Here is a 21,475-nt window from a genome sequence, read left to right as displayed (position 1 = left end):
ACAAAAAATCAAGACTTCATTTTTGTTCTTCTTTATTCCTATTCCAATAAGAGTACTGTGTGACAATAAGAAAAAAATACTTTGGGATTCTAATCAGCTGGGCAAATAATGGAAACATCTGATATGCAGTCCTCTTTCTCTCATTCACTATCTCTCATTTGAAAATCTAGTTCATTCTTAAGATGAGCAGAAAAGAAATGAAGACATTTAGCCAGTTTACATACTCATGAAACTTGTTTTTCACACAATATTAATTGTTTCACACTTCGGACAAAAACATGTTCATTTAATGCTCCAAATCATTTCTAAGCTTTTCCCCTCTCACACCCATGAAATCAGACACAATTTGTCAAGTAAACAAGCCCTTAATCTTTTAAACGGTTACAAATCCTGCATTCTGGGCATGAATGATGAATTATGTATGATTGATATGGAAAAAAAACTCTGCTAACAAAAAACTATCAACACTTGTTCCATGCCAGAGAAACAATTTTTTTTCCAGGCAGTTGTTTAGCGTACCCAAATGTTGCCACGGGTCATTTGCTAAATGCAGTTTTTAAATCTTATCCTGCTTGCTGCCTTCTTGACAGTAATTAAGAAAGGCAGTAAATCATATTTCCATGATTTTTTGGGGGCAAAGTTCTTTAAATAGCTTTTTAGAAGACATACTCCGAAGGCTGTGCTGGCCAACATGTCTTTCATATCAAATCATATCATATCACATTACATCACCTTGCAAAGTTTCCGTGAAATGTGGTTACACGTCTTTGAGCATATCGGCGTCTGTTTGTGTGATTTATGAAGTGTTGTTTGCTAGTCTATGTTTATGCCGGATGCGACAGTGAGAAATGTGCTCTCTTTGTGCACGCTGTTGTCAAACCAAAGGGAGGAGGGGACATACATATACAATTTTCCAAAGCATATAGTTTCCAATGGACCAGTTTTTAAAATGTGCACTTATCCAGATTGTACTGATCTGCATTTATCCAGATCAATTTCAGAATGCAATGAAAAGAAATCCAAGAATTACGTTAACATTTACATTTTTATGCAAAGTGACTTACAAGAGTGAGGATACAATAAAGCAATTTATCAAATGAGGAGAATGTTGATTATAAATACACTTTCAATATTAATTCGATGTCTTGTTTTATACAATATTAGTGTGATAATCTGGAGTTAGGATGCTGTCTCAAAAAAGCACTGCCTATGGAAATAGCTTCATCAATTTAAAAAGAGGCAAAAAGAAAATAAACAAAATGATAGTGTTTACTGCAACTTGCTATCAAACACTAACCTATCAGTGACACACGCAAACACTTTGATCCATTCAAACACACTATCCTCTTGACAGTATCCTGATCTTCAGACACACATAGATGACATAAAAAATAAACATCACACAAGGTTAGATATAACTTTAAAAACACTTGCATGCTCAGAGATTCACATATGCACTTACAGCACTGTTTGTCTTTCTTCGGTTCTTCCATAAAGCTCTTCTTCAAAGCCCTCGAATGTAACAAACGTGGCAATACCTTGTGCTTCAATCCCATCCGACACACTTCTAGTGCCATGACAATGTGCCTGCAGCTCTAGCACCCTGGCTAAGAGAGAGAGTGGGTGCCAACAGGCGTGTATGTTATCAGGCTTGGTCACATTGGAACCTCCCTTGGCACATTTTAGTGAAAGGTGGGATTGTAGATGAGGAGAATGAATCAATAGTGCTCCTGGACCCAAGATCATCAGCACAGACTGAGGTCAACACAGGGTACTATTGTGCCTAATTGGTTTGAGGAGATAACATGATTTTGTTTATTGCAACAAGAAGAGATGAACACTGACAAAATCTGTTGGATTAACATGTTAAAATTATGCTCACTTGCCCAAATTATGTTTGTTAATTGAACACGTATTTTATTTGTTAACATTTTCATTTGGCAGACACTTGAATCCAAAGCGGCTTACATTGCATTATACTATCCATGTGTGCAATCCCTGGGATCAAGCCCATGACCTTGGCGTAGCTTGCGCCATTCTCTAAACACTGAGTAATAGGAAAGTTGTACATGTTTATGTTGAACTGTTAAACGTTCATATTGTAGTTCTTAATTCTGACATTTTTGTTATCGTTATTAAAAAGTTATTAAGTCTAAAACCGATTTTTCAGGATGATATCTGCAGATCTATTCAGAATCTTACGATTAAATTAATGTTTATTTTCTTTTCGAATGTTATAATGCAATGACTATTAATATTGAACATCAAACTGGTGATGTTTCTTAACATATTCTATGTATACAGAGTTCAAAATCATTTCATTTTCCTGTCCTCTTTTGATTGACTGGATATATCAGCACTGATCATCGACTGTTTTTAAAGTAGCCAATAGTGAGAAAAATTGCTTTTTTTGACCAATTGGCCAATTATTGGTCGGTAAATCCCATACGAAACACAAACTCTTCTCAATCCTAAAGATAAAATAACATTGAACACTACAAATTGTTTCTGTTTATTTAAAAACACATAAAATATCACAATTAAGAAAATTACTCTCCAAATGCAGTTTTAAACAAACGATTCTATTTTAACAATTTACAAATTGTTCATGTAGTCCCAACTTTAATAAATTTATTCAGATGCCGGAACATGGGACGTGAGAATTTTATATTGTGACAATTTTTTAATTGTGTTAAATTATCTTGTTAAAATTAAGTAAGTTGACCGTCGCAAAATTCCCTTTGTTCAGAGTTCCCCAATTAGAATTCGGAAAGATTCATTATAAAACAAAATTAAGTTTTAATCTTGAAAATGTATACTGTACAAAGACCTCATGTGGCTTTTGTTGAAATTGAAAACAATGTTATGATTAACAACTTTAACATTCAACCTTATAAAAAATCGATGTCAATTATCTTTTAAACTTTTCCCATGTGTCCTCAAAGTTTCATAGCAAATACCTTAAAGAGAATTGGTACTTTCTGAGTGGACTGTAGCTGGTTGTCATGTTCTGTAATTCCTTTCAGCAGTAAACCCCGGCATCACATCACTCTTATTCAAAGTCTCGTTGAGATGTCATTTGCTCTTCATACTTACTTTTCATTATTTCATAGCCTAGTATTAATAAATGATTCAAACCCAGCATTTATGTCCTAGATTATTCATGTTTTGTAGCACTCTTTGGATTTGTATGGTGACAGTCACAAGAATTCACAAAGTAGATAACATTCAAATTCAGCCCATCAGAGTTTGAGCGTAGTGCATGTGTGCCTGTAATAAACATTTCACAGCTCCAGTGTTTACAACAGCTCCCTCATAATCAATTGTTTATATCAAGGTTTTAACTCACATTCTGAGCAAACAGCCGTGAGAAATTTTCATTTGAATATGAATAAAACTCGACAGGCAAGTAGATGCAGCGCCGCTTATGTTTGCCTTTGCTTTATGTTTGGTTTATTTTCATTACAGAGAAATTCTACTTGCCACCCCGTAGAGTTTAAGTGGGCTCTTGGGACAGAGATAGATTTGAGCACAAACAGACAAGTCTCTTATGAAATCTCTCTGCAATCTTACACTCATTGTCTTGGCACACTTCCTGTCTCTTTTCACAAGAAGCTGGTCTTGAGATTTATGTTTCCTGGAAGATCAGAACATTGATCCACCAATCCAAGCTGTAGGTCAAGCATGTGCCTACAAGCATGGCATGTTTCCTCCCAGGTTGTTTAAAGTGCAGGACTTATGTAATGTACAGAATATAGATACAGGCATTTATTACCTGCCAATGAAACTCAAACAGTCCTTTTAACATTTTGTTTCATTCGTTTCATTCTGTCCCTTTAAATGTCAGTGATCTATCGGTGATTCTCATTTTCTCGTTTTGCTTCTCTCTGTCAATGGAAATATATGCAGTGGAAGACCATTACCACAAGGGAATGAGGGAATTGAACCAGAAGTGAGCCCATATTTCAGGTTCAACTTCAGAGCACAGCGCCCTCTAGGGGCGAGGGCTGACAAGCTAATAGACTTCATTGTGTTTACGCATCAGGATTTATAGTGGCTTTCTGCATCCCGGGAGAACGTCATAACACAACAAAACCTTTTTAACTGCGGACATGGATGTGGAGATAAGCATACCCAGAGGATACTGTATTGTTCAAAGAAGCCTCTTCCATAGCTTAAATGGAGTTTTTAGCTATAAACCTCATCTTACATCACTACGAAAATTCCTTGGGAGACATGAACATGGAAACAAATGAGAGAACTTGCACATTGGTCCTAGAAATCATTTGATTTGACACATTTAAGCTGAACATTTCTTCATTTGTGAGTGAGCCATTGAGACATTCTTGTGATCTGTTTCATATCAAATTAATAATACGAGAAAGAGGGAATATTCTGTAAACGTCTACATTTAAGATGACAGAAATCATTCAGACACAAACATGCATGTCTGCTCTTGTCTGTGGAATCTCTCACACACAACTCATGACCAAATCATTTGTCACACTTCTCATCATGCGTGTACCTCCAGCTGACCATTAGAAAAGAGAACAGGATGTTGAGCCTCTCCCAATAGCAACAGACCTAAAAATACACTCACACCATCCCAGGAGAATTCTGGCAGTATCCTGGGCTTCAGTAATGAGAATTCAAGATGGCTCTCGACCCCATCTCCCAAGGCTCAACACTGGAATCACAGTGGTTCTGATACATTCATCACAGCTCACAAAGCAGACGGCTGGAGTCAGAAGGGGCTTTGAAACCTGGAAGATGTCTGGGCAGGCCCAGGGCAAGCCTTCCATACAGAGCTGTTTTATAGAGAGAAACCTCATTTAACACTTCACAAGCCATCGCAGCCCGGAGAGAGACATTGAGAGATAAAGAGACAATGGTCCCATCCTTTCTGGCACGCTCAATCTAACACGTTTTCCGCTGGAAAAGGTAAAGCTGGGCGAGAGTGAATAAAAGGACAATTAGAGTTCAGAATTAAAGTTGAGGTTGAGCTGGAGTGCGCGGACAAAGTATGTTAGATTAGATAATCTTACAATGATGAATGTCGGAGCTGATTCTATTTCAAACTTTATTAGACTGCAGTAATGAGCAGGAGAAATGCCTTTTCACATTGGATCTTAAAAGATGTTCACAATCTCGGTCAACAAACTGTTAGCCTGTGATCTGAACTTGACAGATTTTTTGAGAGCTTCACAGTATAACCAGGCAGCAAAGTTAAAAAAAAACACAGATAGGCCTTCTTGTTTAAAGGTGCACTCAATACATTTTTGGTTATGTGTTGCTGGTAGATGAGACAATGGCATTGAACTGACACCTCAGCATGATCCAGCATCACAAAATGATGACCAGCCAAAATAAAAGTCTGGTTAACTTGACCCGATCATGAAGAAAAATACTACAGTATATTGTAATAATTATACGTTACATTAGTATTCTGTAGGATTAACTACAGTCAATTGACAAAAAAACTGTAGTATACAGTTAATTTTACACAGCGCTCTGGAATGCTTGATTCTGATTAGCTCCCCGAGACATCCCCCGTTACTGTTATTCAAAGAAAACAAATCCGTGTTCTGCGAGTCATCTTAACCAGCACAGTTTAATTTTACACATAAATTAAATATGAATGTGCCAAAATCACGACATACTATATGTGAGATGAATATATGATGAAACCAAATTCCAAGTTTCTAGTAACTTCCGGGAACTATTGAGAGGCTCCATGTTCCGCTATTTCTGTGAAAAAAACTGTTCCATTGGAGTTAACAGAGTTGACGCAACTCTTTCTCAATGGCTCTGGTAGGGCCCTAGAGTGTGCATTATTTTAACATACAGTATTTACCAAAAGTACCAAATGTATTTATTTAGGTGGAAAACCTTATTACGGTGTTGAAAAAATTATAAGTGCACCTTTAAGTTGTTGATCTATTAACAATGTTTTTGACCGTTTGTTTTGAAGGAGGGTTGCATTCATATTGCTCACATTATATAAAATAGACAGCAAGGTAGTGCTGTATTCAAAAAGCATTTTTACTGCTGACTACATCACTTACAAACTGCGTTTCTACTTTTGTATTTGTGGAAGAAAACTTTGTTAATGTTCCTCTCTTTAATGTCAACTAGAAAACTCAAAACAGCTCCATGTTACCTAGTGCAAAATAACTCTACATGAAATTTTAATTTGTTGTTATGATTCTATTCAGAAACTCTAATTAGCACTGCAAAATGAAATAATTTTATAGTTATGGCGTGACCCAGAAGAGCAAATTGTCAATAAATTGAAGACCAGACATTAAGAGCAATCCCATTCCTTACACATAAATAAAAAGTTTACTGTGTTGGCAAGCGGATAAATGGAGTTACGCTGCTGCGTCAGCATCTTTACAAACTAACACGCATGTTCTATTAACATACATCTATAAATGCTCCGAGCCAAGTCTGAAACGTCCAAGGAAAGTTTGTCCTTCAAGCCCAGCCTGTTATGATTACCTCTCTCCTATTCACAAGCACACGCGCATACACACAAGAGAGCAGCCGCAGCCAGTGGAAATCCAAAAAGCTCCTTTCAGCTGACTGATGCAGTCTTTCCCATGAGCACCTGTGGTGTCTAGCATCTGCAGTGCGCCGAGCATAGCACCACAGGTATATAAAGAGATCCTTGTCCATCCTCATCTTCTGACAAAGCAATGCAGTCATCTATAGTTTACGATAAGAATGTCCATCTATCACATTGACAGAATCCTCTGTGATATCAGTGTCTTAAACAAGAGGGTCTCCTTTTTCATCAGGGGGTTAGCGAAAATTCAGACTCCTCTTGGCAGGGTAGTGATGTTCTTGCTATCGTGTGACCTAGTAATAACAAGAGACAGAGATAAGGAAACATATAACACAGATTGATCTTTGTATTATCGTTAGAAATGTGGAAAAACCTCGTGCAAAGAGAATATATTTTCCTCTATATTTCCCTATCAATACAGACCACTTCGGAAAATGTAGAGACTGGTCCAAAAGCATATATATCATATGTATCATTTTACATATATAGTTCACTTGCTATTTCGGTATAAATGTTCTCTAGGCTGTATTTAGTTTTTTAACGTTTGTGTAGTGTTAAAAACTGAAATAGCGTTGGACCAGCTTTGTTTACTTTTTCCGAAGTAACCTACCTTTATATTAAATAGAAAGTCTAAATCTGTCAATAGTGTTCTTTTGAACACAAAGAAAGATATTTTGAAAAATGCAGGCAACTGACATGTCTGGGGTGGTAAAAAATGGTAGTTAATGGTGCCCCAGAACTGTTTGTTTTCCATAAATTCTTCAAAATATTGTTGTTTGTGTTTAACAGAACAGAATATACAATATGTTTTCCTGCTATGATAGTCAGTGGTTCCCCAGAAATCTCAGTTGCTAACATTCTTCCAAATGTCTTTGTGTTCAACCAAACAAAGAAATTAATACGGGTTTGGAACAACTTGAGGATAAGTAATTCAAAACAGAATTAAAATTTCAAGGTGAAATCCATTTAAATCATTTAACATGGATTTTAAAATATATAGAATAATACACTGCTAATATATTACAATATATTGAATTATACATAAGGAATTGTCACTTTTCATATATTGCAAAAAATAGGCACTGGGTTCCAATATATGGAAATGTATTATTTGATATGATGCATTATATTTTTCAGTAGTTTCCAATGTATTTTTGTTTCTTAAGGGAAGCATCTACTTGGTTTTGTTATTTGCCTGCAAAGAATTACTATCAACCATTATTTTTGTATTCAAGTAAAAAGACACCCTTATTAAATAAATAACTTAATTAATTTAAAAAGCGTTTTGTCTTATTCCAAGCAATAAGCTTAGCAGTATGTCTAAAACAAACAAAAAACTATTTCAAGTAAATCCATCTTGTTTTTAGAATACTGCTGTAAAACATTTGCTGTAAAACAACAAAAGATACAGATTTTTAAAAAGCTTATTTTTTACTGTGTTGTGATAAATCTCAGTGCCAGAGGTATAGTGGTCTCGCAAATGGATGATTTGAGCTGAGCGCGCCAAGATGCTTTAGTGTCGGAAAGGGACACATTGGTTCGCTTCAAACAGGAGATTATGAAAGGCTCACAGCGAGGAAGGATAATAAACACATAAAGAAAATATATTGAATAAGAGGATGGTAAAGTTAGAAGACATTAAAAAAGCAGACAGATGAAAAGACACACAGACCACAAAATACAAATACTGGCTTATCGCCACAATCTCCTTTGACGTGCGCTGGAGTCTGCCAGTTACTGTTCCAATTCTGCTGCTATAAAATAAAAATGTAACGCTCACTGGGGTAGTAAGTCACACCCTGTCGCCTTCTGTACTACCTGTGAGTCGCTTCATTGGTTTCCGAGGAAGCAGAAGGCGTGGCGTGGCCAAATAACAGTAATATTAGCCAATCAAGAGCGATATCTACGATATATAATGGACCCAAAGCCGTTACTCGTTGTTTTGTTTCCCGTCCTACCAATTTAATTAGAACTCTTAATTTGAAGGCCTCAGTGGAGCCCGTAGCCATAATGCATTTTAATGAACACAACAGATGTTCTGCTGTTTCTTTATAACTCTGAGCAATTATTCTTATGGCAGTTGCATGTACTCTGCCACTGTTATTTTTTTAATACGTCACCTTATGTCACACCTGCAGAGAAACAGCAGTCACTGCGAATTTCACACTAAAAAGAAAAGCTTTCTTTCACATGGAATCTGTCATCTATGAATTCATCAATTGCTCTCTTTATTTCTTTTTATAGCCAAACGTAATCTCACCAACCTCAACCATCAATATTGACCATCCTTTGCTCACCCTCTTGTCATTTTAAATCTGTATGACTTCCTTTCTTCTGCAGAACACAAAAGAAGATCAATTATTTTGAAGAATGTTTGTAACCAAATAAAGGCGGTACCCATTGACTTGCACTGGTTTTGTGTCCAGAAGTCAATGTGTGCCGTCATTGTCCGGTTACCAGCATTCTTTAAAATAGTTTATTTTGTGTTTTCCAAAAGATAAATCATTAAGGTTTGAATTAAAATGAGAATGAATAAATGATGAAAGAATTTTCATTTTTGGGTGAACTTTCCCTTTAACCTCAATATAGACATCTTGATTCATGTTGAACTATTCAAGCTAAACTGATGCACAAAAGATGCATCTTTAAAACAAAACATTCAAATATTGAGTCAAAGCTAGTGCGAAGGAACAATCTTGACTCTGCATGTTTGTCAATGCTTGGTCTTTGAATCTCTGTTGGCCTTTGAAAGTTCTCTCTGTATGACTCCTCAGGTCTTCAGGGATTTGTTCACACGCTCTATGGAGTCGCTCTGAAATTTTTATTTATCTTCAAGCCTTGCTCATTCTTTAATAAGTCTCTTTTACAAACTTTGATCGATGTGTCTGACTGTAATGTTGGGGTGCAGGAATGATTCACAAGTGGCCTTTGAGAAATGTTCATTACACTCAAAAAGTGAATCTTACAGGTATGATGGTGTCTACATCCCTGCTGTAATGCCCATAAACAGGTAAACAGTTCAGCTTTTAGTTGAAATGTAAATATATCACTTTATAGTTAGCAACAAAAAAAAGAGTTTTAGAACATATTGTTCCTTGTACTCTCCGGGGCTTCAGAGAACCCTGTTATCCAAGTAGAGCCTCAACAAAACGCTTCTTTGAACAATGGTTTGCCAGAGAAAAGGCCCGTGGAGGGAGGTTTCTCAAAAAAGCAACACCCTTGTGAGAATACTCCAAGGGTGTGTTTTGATGGCATATATAATAGCTCTTAGACAGGTTTGTTTTAAGGGTCTTTTATGCGAACCAAGAAGGTTTCACATCCCTTTATCCGTCAATGCACCATGGCCAATACACACTTTTTGTGCCAACCTGGGTCTTTTGGACTTAAAACGTAGTATCAGAAGCCTTCAGGCTGTGACCAGCCTTTAATCAGGATGGTGTATAAGAGAGGTTATTTGTCCTTTAGACCCCCCAGAATAACACATCAGCTGTAATTTGAGTTCAGAAACCCCACCTTGGGGCATGCAGATACCAGTTTGACTCACCTTGGTGGTTTTGACTTTGTTGCCAGTGCTGCAGGACCAGCCGGTGAGATCCGGAAGAACTTTACACTCCTCGCCGTCCAAACACGGGTGCATTTGGCACCACCACTTCTGCAGTACAATGGAAGCTGGAGAGGAAATTAAAAAATGAATTAATACAACATCACATTTAATACACTATAGATTGTATATATAAATAATCGCTCACACAAGAGAGAATCTAATAAACAAACATGTTTATCTTTAAAATTGACATGCCTTTGTTAAACGTGTGACACCTTTGGAATAAACTACACTGTGAATTTTATACAATTTTGGAAGGTAATTCAAAGTAAAGAGGGAGGAGGAGGTGGATGGAGAAGGACATGACGAATGAGGGAAGAGACAAAAAATTATTGGAATTGAAAAAAATGAGAAACAGAAGACACAAGTAAAAAAATACATTAAATAAGAAAGTTGTTGCATTCCTTATAACTGAGCATATTCCAAACATCAATTCAGGGACACACTTCAAAACCCCCCAAATTATTTGGACACTTAAGCCACACTTCAAATGCATGAATGTCATAAATGCACGAAAGAGCAAATTGTAAAACCAACTGGGATCAAAATTATGCTTTGACTCTTTTTGGAAATGTTGGCAGACAACGAAAGCACACAAAATAACCGGGCCAACTTTAGTCTGAAATGAGTCAATATTCATGTATTGTTTACTTATCTGTTTATTATCACACTTGTTCTCATTCATTGAAACATCATGTTCCTATTCAATGAGTCTGATAAGAATATTGCTTCAAACAAATTCAATGACATAGATTTCAGGCATCCAAATACATTTTTGGGGCCATCACTAATACAAACATCACCGATTCCCAACTAAGAACTGTATACAGTAAAATACTTGAAGAACTAAGTTATAATAATAATTAGCTGTCAAACACACACCTACTGATACAGAGGGTAAATAAACAGGTGTTCACACCATTCTAGAAGATCACAGTGTAAAAAAAACTTCCTTTTCATTACCACCCTGTTGTGTTATAGCGTAGGAAAGAGGAAGATGAGATGCTGTGTTGTTCATTTATTCTTACAATAAAGTAAACCTTGAATGTCTTCCATGAATGTATGTCTACTCTAGATCATCTCCCTTCCAAGCATACAGAGACAGTTCTCAACAAATCCAGTCCTGCAAGTCAATCAGTACGCCGCTCAAATGAGGCTAAATGAGATGAGGACGCCCATATATGAGTTACTTACAAGCCTATTGTCCTCATAATAGGAGAGAATAAACACAGCAAAAATGAGCTTCGAACAGAATTATGCAAAATAACATTGTGTTTGAATTCCTCATGGATAAACATGAAAACACTGTATTCATACAGCATATTTATTTTTGTTCATCTTAATTCTGTGTCAGCCACAGTAGTGCTTCGAAAGGGAGGGGTGGAGTGAGCCGTTGGTTTCAATTCCCAATCTCACCCCAAGATGACACCAATTTTCATACACTGGACCTTTAACAAGTAAAACTTCCTTGGTCAACCAGTTTTACCAGACACACAACAGCATGCAGGTCAGAACCAACCCAGCACAAACCAGCCTGAGCCATGTCGGTTTTCTTTCTAAATCAGGCAAGCCCACGATTAAAATGTCTGATTTATGTGCCTCTCTAATGGTTTGGAAAATCTGTGGGAGGATAATTATCATTAATGTGCCTGTTATTAAAATGAATGATAACCACGAGAAAAGACGCTTTCATAACAGATTTGTATCATTTGAGCATACATTCAACATAAACAAATAGATGCATTCTTTCTGAAAAATGCAGCTGTTGTTAAACAAACTGAAATGAAAGTGAACTCAGGGCATCAGTTACACTGGTTCATGATTCACATCTCATATCAAACGCACCCTCCTTTTTAACAGCAGTGAGAACGTATCCTGCTTATGTTAACACCCAGGTGCTAATGGACATTTTTTTATCATTGTGTACAGTCTGTGTCGGTGCTATGTCACCTATGTTTCAATTGTGAAGCGCACTCAAACAGAGAATCAATGAAACACCAATAATTATTTATTAATACCAATAAGCAAGTTTATAGTATGGAAAGCTACAGACTACAAACATGTTTTATACAAGAGGCTCTGGACATTTCAAGCATCTGAGCAGCTAAGCTTTTAGGAGTTAAATGGCTTTTGGTGGACACCTTTGTCTGGAATTTTTTAGGCTTTTCTCCACCAAATCTTCCCTTCCACAGTTAAAGCATTTAACTGGATAGTGTTGGCCAAAGCTCACAGACTCTGCCACTTCAGCACTAAAAGCAGGCAAAATCTGTTAGAGTAAAGCAACAAAACATATCTCTCCTTCTCTGATGGTCCTATTTTCAGTTAAGAAATGCCCAAACTGAGGCCATGAAGGCCAATAATTTAAGCTCTAATGCTGTCTAGATCCATTGAGGAGCAATGCAGCAAATCATTGCTGACGTGAAAGACTATGAGCTATATAGGAACATTTCCTTGCCCCCATTTCCTAAGGTGTAAACGGCACCTGTAACCGCAGGAAAGCACAGTGACGAGGAAGAGTGGAGGCTGGGAAAAACTGGCGAGAGGGAAAAGCAAGATTGAATAAAACAGCATGTCTGACATCTTGAGGAACTGTCTCACTGTCTGTCTCTTCTTGTTTGTGTCTGTAATTGTTGGCAGTGGGGTTTGTGGCATGTTGTAGTGGGCCTGGTGGGGAAACACAGCATACACAGCATGTGGCAATCATAAGTATTCTAAATCGTGCAAACTTTATCTCCCACATACACATGCACACACACACATATATCCACAGTTTTAAATAGTGACGATTATGTGACACTGAGGGAATAACAGGAAAAAACAATCTTCTTAGTAGGAGTCAACTCGTGTGTGCGTGTGTGTCCCCACTCAAGTGTGGATGCTTATGTTAATCCCTATATTGAATACTTGAGAGGTTGCATATTTACAAAATCAAAGGTCCAGTGTATGTCATTTAGCGACATCTAGTGGTGAGATTGTGAATTGCAATCAATGGCTCACTCCACCCTTCCATTTGAAGCACTATGGTGGCTAACACAAGGCTACTGTAGAAACAACATGGCGAATTCCATGTAAATGGGGCCCCGCGGTGTATGCAGATAGAAATAGCTCTTTCTAAGGGATTTAAAACATAATGCTTCATTGTGTAAGGCCTTTATACACCTCTGAAGAAATGATTATGTCTATTATTTTGCAACACAACAAAAAACACATTATAAATTTGTGTGACAACCCTTACTATGGAAATTTAACTTCTTATTTGTATATTCAAATGAATTTAATTTAATTTAAATGTTCCTCTTTCATATAATTGTGCTTGTGCATTGTTGATTCAAATATATTTTTAAAATATAAGTATATAACATTTGTATATATTGTTAGTACAGAAATAAGGAAACTCAAAAGAAAAAAAGTACAGAAATTAAGAAAAAGAAATCATAGAAAACAGCAAAAAATATTAAATATCATTAAATAATGATATTATATAATATTATTATCATACAAATGATACATGCTTTTAAAGAATACATGGTATAATTGTTCATTAGATGTACATTAGCGATACTAACAATAAAAATATCTGTGTGTAGGTTTTTAATTAGGTATATGTGGCATATGGGGTGTATTTCTTTTTTGTATATGTTGGACAATTTTTGTACATTTCTTTTTCTTTTAGGTGTAATGTATAAAACTGACATACATAGACAAGTGTGTACTTTATCGCACCTGAGACTAATGACACTAAGGGGTGTGCGTGTGTGTTTGTGCTCAAATAAAAGTTATTTGCAACACCTCGGAACACGGTTTATGCAGGAGAGACTCAGATCTCCCCAGTATCAATATAATTCCATTTATAGCCGTCTATTAGATTACCCAGCACTCTGTCTCGGCACCAGAAAGCTTGAAATGACCTCATTTACAACACTATCAGTTTAGCTACAGATTCTGCCTTTGACACACATTAATGCAGTGTATTAATTCAGCATCAGTCTTCGCGGCTAACAGCACATTTGTCTCCTTAAGGACATGCCCGAAAAACACAGCTGACCCCAATGACCTATTTATTAAACAGCAGGCTAACCCAGCTCACAAATCCACGCACAACTTGTTGTGCATCAAGAAAGTCACAGCGGGTTTTCTTGATATCTGCCGCCACATACATGTAACCTCAGGTGGACTTATGCATAAGATTTTGAAGACAGAAACATGAAACAAAATTGGTAAAGACTACCAAGGGTTAAAGGTCTAGTATATGAAATAAAGTGGCATCAAGCAATGAAGTCGCGAAATGCAACCAACTGCTCACCCCACTTTTGAAGCACTACGACTGAAACAGGAGATGTCATTACAATTATGCTTCTTTGCCGAAGGAGATAACGTATTTACAAAACGCGCTCTGTAGAGCAGTTTCCCGTTTAGGGCTAATGTAGTAACAACATGGCGAATTCCGTTTAAGGGGACTCACTTTGTATGTAGACAAATGCCAAATTGTATCTAAACAATGCCATGTCTTTCTCACATTTAACACGTGAATCTGTCATGATTCTGCCACCAGACTCAAAAAAAACATGACTAAGAAGGCAGAACCATGACAGATGGCGCAGTCCCAGTGCTAAAAGATGTCGGACATGAACTGCACACAGTAAGTCAAACCACGTCATATGTCTATGTTTTGTTGGCAATCGGAGTGTACATGCACAATGTACAAAAAATGAAGGGATTAATGTGATGATGTGTTGCTTGCTCGTGCTGTAGTTACATCCCACTCTCCCCACTAGTCCCACCTCTAGCAGCTCATGTTTTTCCGGAAATAATCGTTCAGCTTTATCTCTCTTTGAGAAGTTAGATCAAACTAAATACTCTTCGAAGATACGACGTATGCAATACTGCTGTATAGGCACTCAAGATTAATATGAGATTGGCAGAAACTGCCTGAGATACGCAATCTTTAAGCTTGTTTGTTCAATTTCTATCTGTAAAGAAGATAACAAAATAGTAATTTGCCTGAACAAAACATTATAATGCATATAAAGGAAGTTCTCTCAGGATTTCTTCCTATCAGGACAATCACCCATTTTGAGTTTATTTCGCAATAATGACAGCATGTTATCCCATTATCTCATTAATCTTATTATTTATCTGTTGAAGGGCCTAATTCATGTAAACTAATGGCGTTAAGAACTCTGTGCTGGACTTGTAAGATTGGACCTTGATGTCCTCAGAGGTGTGGTGAGAACTGAGATTCATATCAGAGGGTCTGTCTCAAGCCCTAAAGCAAAGCAGAATTCCTGTGCACACCGAGCAGGAGGAAAGCACAACTCCCCACCGAGACTCAAAACGGATCGTCTCTCCACTTTTCATTCCCTTACTCTAATGAGATTTTAATGGGCAGGTCCACTGAGGCCTACAGAGACTCAAAAGCTCAGGTAGAAGAGACTAGAGACACCGTTTCAGCCCATCCCGGCCACTACTAAAAAACGTATGAATCAGACAACAGACATATGTAATCCTTATTCATTACATTTTCATTGAATGAGGTTTATAGTGAAAGTCCTCTTATTGATCCACTTTTAATCCTACGGTAGTTGATTCGTTTTAAGAAGTTTTAGGCCTGCCTCAAGTCTCATCCTCTTAAAGTTTCTTTCAGCCGTTTCTAAGGCTCTGCTGTGGGTTTACACTGAGGTTTTAATGACAAGTGAATGGGTAAAGTGCCCTCCAATGGTCAAACAGAGAAACAACACAATATAAATGCCTCATATAGAAGAAATGCTGGTTAAAAGGTTATGTTGTAATGTATTATTTTGTAAAGTACTAGTACTCTGTTTCATTGTCTTATCTGATAATTAAATCTGGAATTGAATAGGTATATTGGTAACACTTTACAATAAGGTTGTATTTGTGAACATTAGTAAATGCATTAACTAACATGACCTAACAACGCAAATATAGTTTTCCAGTATGTACAATAATCATATTTGTTAATGTTAGGTCATGTCAATAAAATAGTTTATGTCGGTTCATGGTGCATTAATTTACATCATTTTATTTTAAAATGCATTAGTTAATGCTTAAAATAACATCACTTAAATTAACAAATGCTGTCGAAGCATTGTTGGGGGTCATGTTATCTAATGCATGAACAATTGCTTACTTTATTGTAAAGTGTTACACTTATATAAGTATATTCCTTATATCTCATTATAAGGAAAAAGGGTTAGGATTGCAATTTGGTTTATCAGAAACGTTTTACATCTTCAAGCGTTGTAAGTGTCATACTTAATAAAATAATAGCTAGATAATAACATGTAGTTTCAATAAAATCATTAAATTCAGTATCTATCATATAAATAAAAAAGTAAGTACTGTATTTAAAAATCTTTAATACACATAATCAATCAATCACAATCAAACGTACATTACCGATTTTCACTATTTTGATGGCTCTTATAATAATTGGATTATATCACTTTCACCTGTTCCCTTTCTGTCGGTCTCTCGACGTTGTGTTGAGAACGACAGATGGGGTTCGCCCTTGAGAACCAATCAACTCTGACTACTATAGAAAAGGCCGCCCCCGGATGTCCGGTATAAAAGGATGCCGGCGTGCAGCATTCATTTACCTTTTGTTCTTAAGAGCCTTCGCTCATGACTACGAACAAAACAAACTCAAGAAATTATTTCTTCTACATTGCCGGATCTATGACGTAGAGCAGCGGATCGTCCCTACCTGCAGCGACCTTCCCCTGGGCGTCTTGGCGGTTCTGGAGGTGTTAAGAGATTTTTTCTAAAAAGGTCCTTTTCAGTACTGAGCATTCTCCAGCGCGTCATGTCCCGCTGTTCTCTTGGGTGCGGTACTCTCATCGAGGAGGGGGACGGACACGATAGCTGCGTCAAGTGTCTGGACGTCCAGCACACTTAGGCAGCTTTCGTTGACACATCTTGCCCACACTGCGGGCAGATGGTCATACAGAAGTTGCGGTCACGGGTGGCTGTCTTCCAACGAGAACCAGCCACCATTTCGTTGCTACCTGGCCGTGACGTAGGTGGCTAAGGCCCCGATGCCCGCCAGTGTTAGCAGCGTTAGTGATGTGGGGACCTCTGCGAACGTAAACCCGCCAGCCAGGTGCTCACGGGCCGATCGCACGGGCCGAACACTAACACTACATCGATGTCATTTTGTCATTCCAATCTTTAAACAGCAGAGCTACTGACATGCTATTGAAAAATGAACTTGATAGTGTTACTAGTGTACTACTTGTAGTTGCTGTAGATCCTTCTTAACACTGCTATGATTATTAGATATTTATGAAGCTGAGAGTATATGTGTAGTCCAGAGGGACAGTGTGAAACTGATGACCAGAGGGATCTACAGATACAACAGTGTTGATGAGAGGTGAGGACAATGATCCTCAGCTTTCTTTCCTTCACTGGAAAAAACACAGGTCAATCAGTGTCTTTATTATACGGGCACAAAACCAACTTGACCTCAGATGTGTGAATTCTCTCACACCTAGCCTCATTTTTTTGCTTTGCATGCTTTGCTTTGGCTCTGTCTTACGCATTACCCATACACAGACACATGCCTGTGAAAATGTTGAAGGGACAGTTCATGATTGGGTGCAAAAAAAATTAAGCTTCAATAAAAGGCAACTAACCAAGATAATTAAAATAGTGATAGCAAAGCCTGAATTCATTGCAAGTTATTTTGGATAAAAGTGTCTAATTATTCAACAAACTGTAGTTTATTATAAATTATTGCTAGAAGCTATAAGACAACATTATTTTTTAAATGTTTGAAATGCTACAAAGAGCATGAGGCTGTTAAAATCCTTTATAAGACTCCATCAGATTTATATTTATGCTTTTATACGCAGCAACTTAAAATACATTCATTCTCGTTTCTTCTAAAAGACGCAGCCCCTCACATCTGCAGAAAAAAAACAGCGCCTTATGTAGGAACCATTTTCGCCATTATGTGAACTATACTTAAAGAGAACCATGAAAGTCATGACATGGAATATCTCCCCTGATAGAAGCTCCCTGCTTTCTCGGTCTTTTGTCTCGGGTGTCACAGAAGACAAAGTAGAAAAATGGCTGGCAGCGTTCTCCCTCCTGCCTTCATGACTAAAGATCCTACAGCACAACCAAAGGGACACATTTAGACCTACTTCATCACCCAAACTACACTCTCTTGTCCTAAACCTTTAGGCCATAAAGACAGAGTCACAACATTTGTCATACCAGCAACAGTTGTGACATCAGAAAATATGAATACAGTATGAATACAATTTAGGCTCTTTTAGAGAACTATTTACTCTGTGGGGATCCTTAAAGGTTTCCTCAGATGAGCACTTTCAATAAGTTGATATGATTTATTAGGGTCTTCGTGAAATGTCTAAAACATACTTTGCTTAAAAACACTCAATGGCTGTGTAAACAAAACTATTCATGTTTCGTCAAAAACTGCTTTGCTCACAGCAACCCGTTCTGGTCCATGTCTCTTTAAATTAAAATGAGTTACAGCGAACCCCACCCCGCTTCCATCTGACTTGTCAACATAAGCGTAGTACTGCCATGGCAATGGTTTAGCTAAATTATGTTTCCTGAATTCCTCTGCGGTTAGTTTCGTCTAAAACGTCTCTGTAATGCTAGACTAAAAATTCCGGAAGTAAGGCTAAAGTCCAAGGATTGCGCATCTGCAGATCTCAGCAGAATATTGTGGATTGAAGCACTTGTCGTTGACAAGTTTTAATGTTAACTGTTACACACACAACGTGAAAGCAAAACTAGTAAGCTGTGAATGATTTTTCAGCCTAAGCACGAATGATTAGAGATGTTTAAAATGAAACTAACCTGCAGTGTTCGCCCCTGTTCATTAGCAAAACAAACAGCTTGCCGCAGCTGAACATATTAACGCACATAATGTATAAACATTCACACAGTTAAACTCTAAGTGTCCATCTGCACTTATATACAGTAAGTTTAACACAGGCTCTGAATGTTCAATTTAGCCTGTGACTGCCGTAGCTCCCTTCGCTATCCTATGCTAACATTATCCTCCTATATATACAGTTAATTTTGGTCCATTCAGACTGTAGATAAATTTCTCTCACATCGGCATTTTTATCTCGTTCAGTCGGTCTTGATCACTTTTGAGGAACAACTTTGAAGCGAATCCTGTTTGTACTGTCCCAGGTTGAAAAAGCACCTGGGACATGAAGGTATGAAGTGATTCACGCAAAATGCAGGTTTTTACTTTTGGTTTCTGAGGGATTTCCACTAAAAATAAAATATATCAACCACTGTCTCTTCCTAGGTTTGGACTCTGTGCAGCGACTACATGTTGTCCACAAAATTTTGCCAAGGTGTCACGTACACCGCTGTCGCTTGTGAAAACAACAATGGGGGAGCGCGTTGGGTGGAACTGTGTAGATAAAGGGGCGTTAACATTATAAGGAAATCAGTTTTGAACATCACAAAAGGGGCTAAATCTGAACGGCTCAATTTCTCACATGCTTGCAAGGAAATGCACCCCAAAACAAACTCACAGGGTTTTTATTTTTCACGTTTTCTGGGTTGCTAGATGCACCCAGGACCCGATTATAGCACTTAAACACAGAAAAAGTGGGGTTTTCAAATGATGTCACCTATAATGTTAATATATATATTTTTTTTTTTACTTCCTTGAACCGTAATTTAGATCACACTGAATCATTTACAGCAATAAATAAAAACAGAAATGAATAATAATAATAATGAAATCATCTGTATCAAAATGGTCAAACCCCACTGTATGTCACATACTTATTTAGATTAGTAGAATTCAGAGGATGTTTATCTAAAAGTACATTTGTATAGAAACACATGGACATCGACAGGTGATGAGCACTTACCCTCCACGCAGGATGGCTGTGTACGAGTTGTCCCAGCTACCTGCCCAGGAAAACAGGAGCATTTGACCGTTTGTGAACGTTCCTCAATTTTGTTCTTATTGCAGCATCTGTGGATGGCCACCACCTCACAGGTTCCCTGCTTCACTTGGTACGAAGCTGCAGGAAAGAACAGAAAGATGAAATAATAATGTTTTTTCTGTTTGATCTGTTCATGAAGGGTAATGATAACACATCTCTCACACTGTAATGCTAAAGTGTAAAACATGCCCAAAAAGCGAATGTTTTGATATGTTAACAGATTTATGGTGATGTTTTGTTTCCTTCAGAAAATGCATTATGTATTACCTGCGTCTGAAATCACCTACTTCCATACTTTTTTAAATTTCATGCCATACTAGCATGGTTTATTGCCACTGAGTTTTCTTAGTATGCATTATTGGATGGACTTTTCCCTACCCCTTGAAACGCCACCGAAGCAGAGCCAAAAGTTAATAATAATGACTAAAAATATTGGAAAACTGTGAAGGGTATCAAAAAAATATTCTTTAAAGGTTAAAGTATGCTTGTTCATTGCCCAGTGAAATTAAAAATGACAATGCCTATTTTTTCATGAAATATTTTTTCTAAATAGTTCAACAATGTGGGTCATTCTCTTTTTTTAATTCTTGTGCCCTCATAATCTTTAATGTAATGACTATCCATCACAAATGACATATGTTATACATACGTCCGGTATGTAAATAATCACAAAGTTCGCTTGCTCTTGAATTTAACCCTCCTAATCTTAATAAAGCACCTAATACTTATAATAAAGAATCTATATTTAATGAGAATGGCAGCATGTAATAAGCCGCTAAAGGGCTGCTTGTACAAAGTCTCCACTCTCTCTCTCTTTTCCTCCCCTTGGCAGAGTATTATACATAATGAACACAGAGTTGTGTTCTGCTATTTAGAGTGTAAATAAGAGGCTTGAGCTTTGGGTTTTTTACAGCCAGCATTACAAGTGTGCTGAATCACAGCCAAGATTTGTCTCAAAGAAAAGTGGGCTCTTCTGCGCAGCAAGAGGCGAGCGCCAGGTAAGGACGTAATAAGAATTTATGAGTCGTTATAACATTTATGTGCTGTTATAACAGGTGGGTAGAAGAAAATATTAAACTGATTTAATTAACAAAGAATGTAAAGTTATTAAAAACCTTTAACATTTCTTAAATACTGTATGTCAGTAAATTGACAGTCAGTGCATAGTGATGTATTTATGTGTGGTAAAACCATCTGTCCTGCTGTCACAGGAAAAAGAAAGAGAGAGAGCTGAACTGTAAACTGGTGACAGAGGTCCACAACGTCTATAAGTCACAAACTAATCTGTACAATAATAAACACAATCAATATCAATCAGCTTTAACGCTGATTCTG

The 21,475-nt window shown here is 37.3% G+C and overlaps 1 protein-coding gene across 2 annotated transcripts in view; it reads right to left on the bottom strand.

The window, feature by feature from the left end:
• Positions 1-5,209: 5,209 nt before the first annotated feature.
• tafa4b (TAFA chemokine like family member 4b) overlaps positions 5,210-21,475 on the bottom strand; it is a 38,661-nt gene continuing 22,395 nt past the window's right edge. For both annotated transcript variants that reach the window (XM_056734981.1, XM_056734982.1), the window contains 3 exons: positions 20,063-20,218; positions 10,113-10,237; positions 5,210-6,861 (listed from right to left, as the gene is read on the bottom strand). In XM_056734981.1, coding sequence (XP_056590959.1) covers positions 6,850-6,861; positions 10,113-10,237; positions 20,063-20,218 — 293 coding nt within the window. In that variant the 3' untranslated portion in view covers positions 5,210-6,849. The remainder of the gene's footprint in view (positions 6,862-10,112; positions 10,238-20,062; positions 20,219-21,475) is intronic.

Source organism: Triplophysa dalaica, chromosome 21, assembly GCF_015846415.1.
Source record: "Triplophysa dalaica isolate WHDGS20190420 chromosome 21, ASM1584641v1, whole genome shotgun sequence".
In the NCBI taxonomy this organism is placed as follows: domain Eukaryota; kingdom Metazoa; phylum Chordata; class Actinopteri; order Cypriniformes; family Nemacheilidae; genus Triplophysa; species Triplophysa dalaica.
This window is presented reverse-complemented; position numbering and strand designations above follow the sequence as displayed.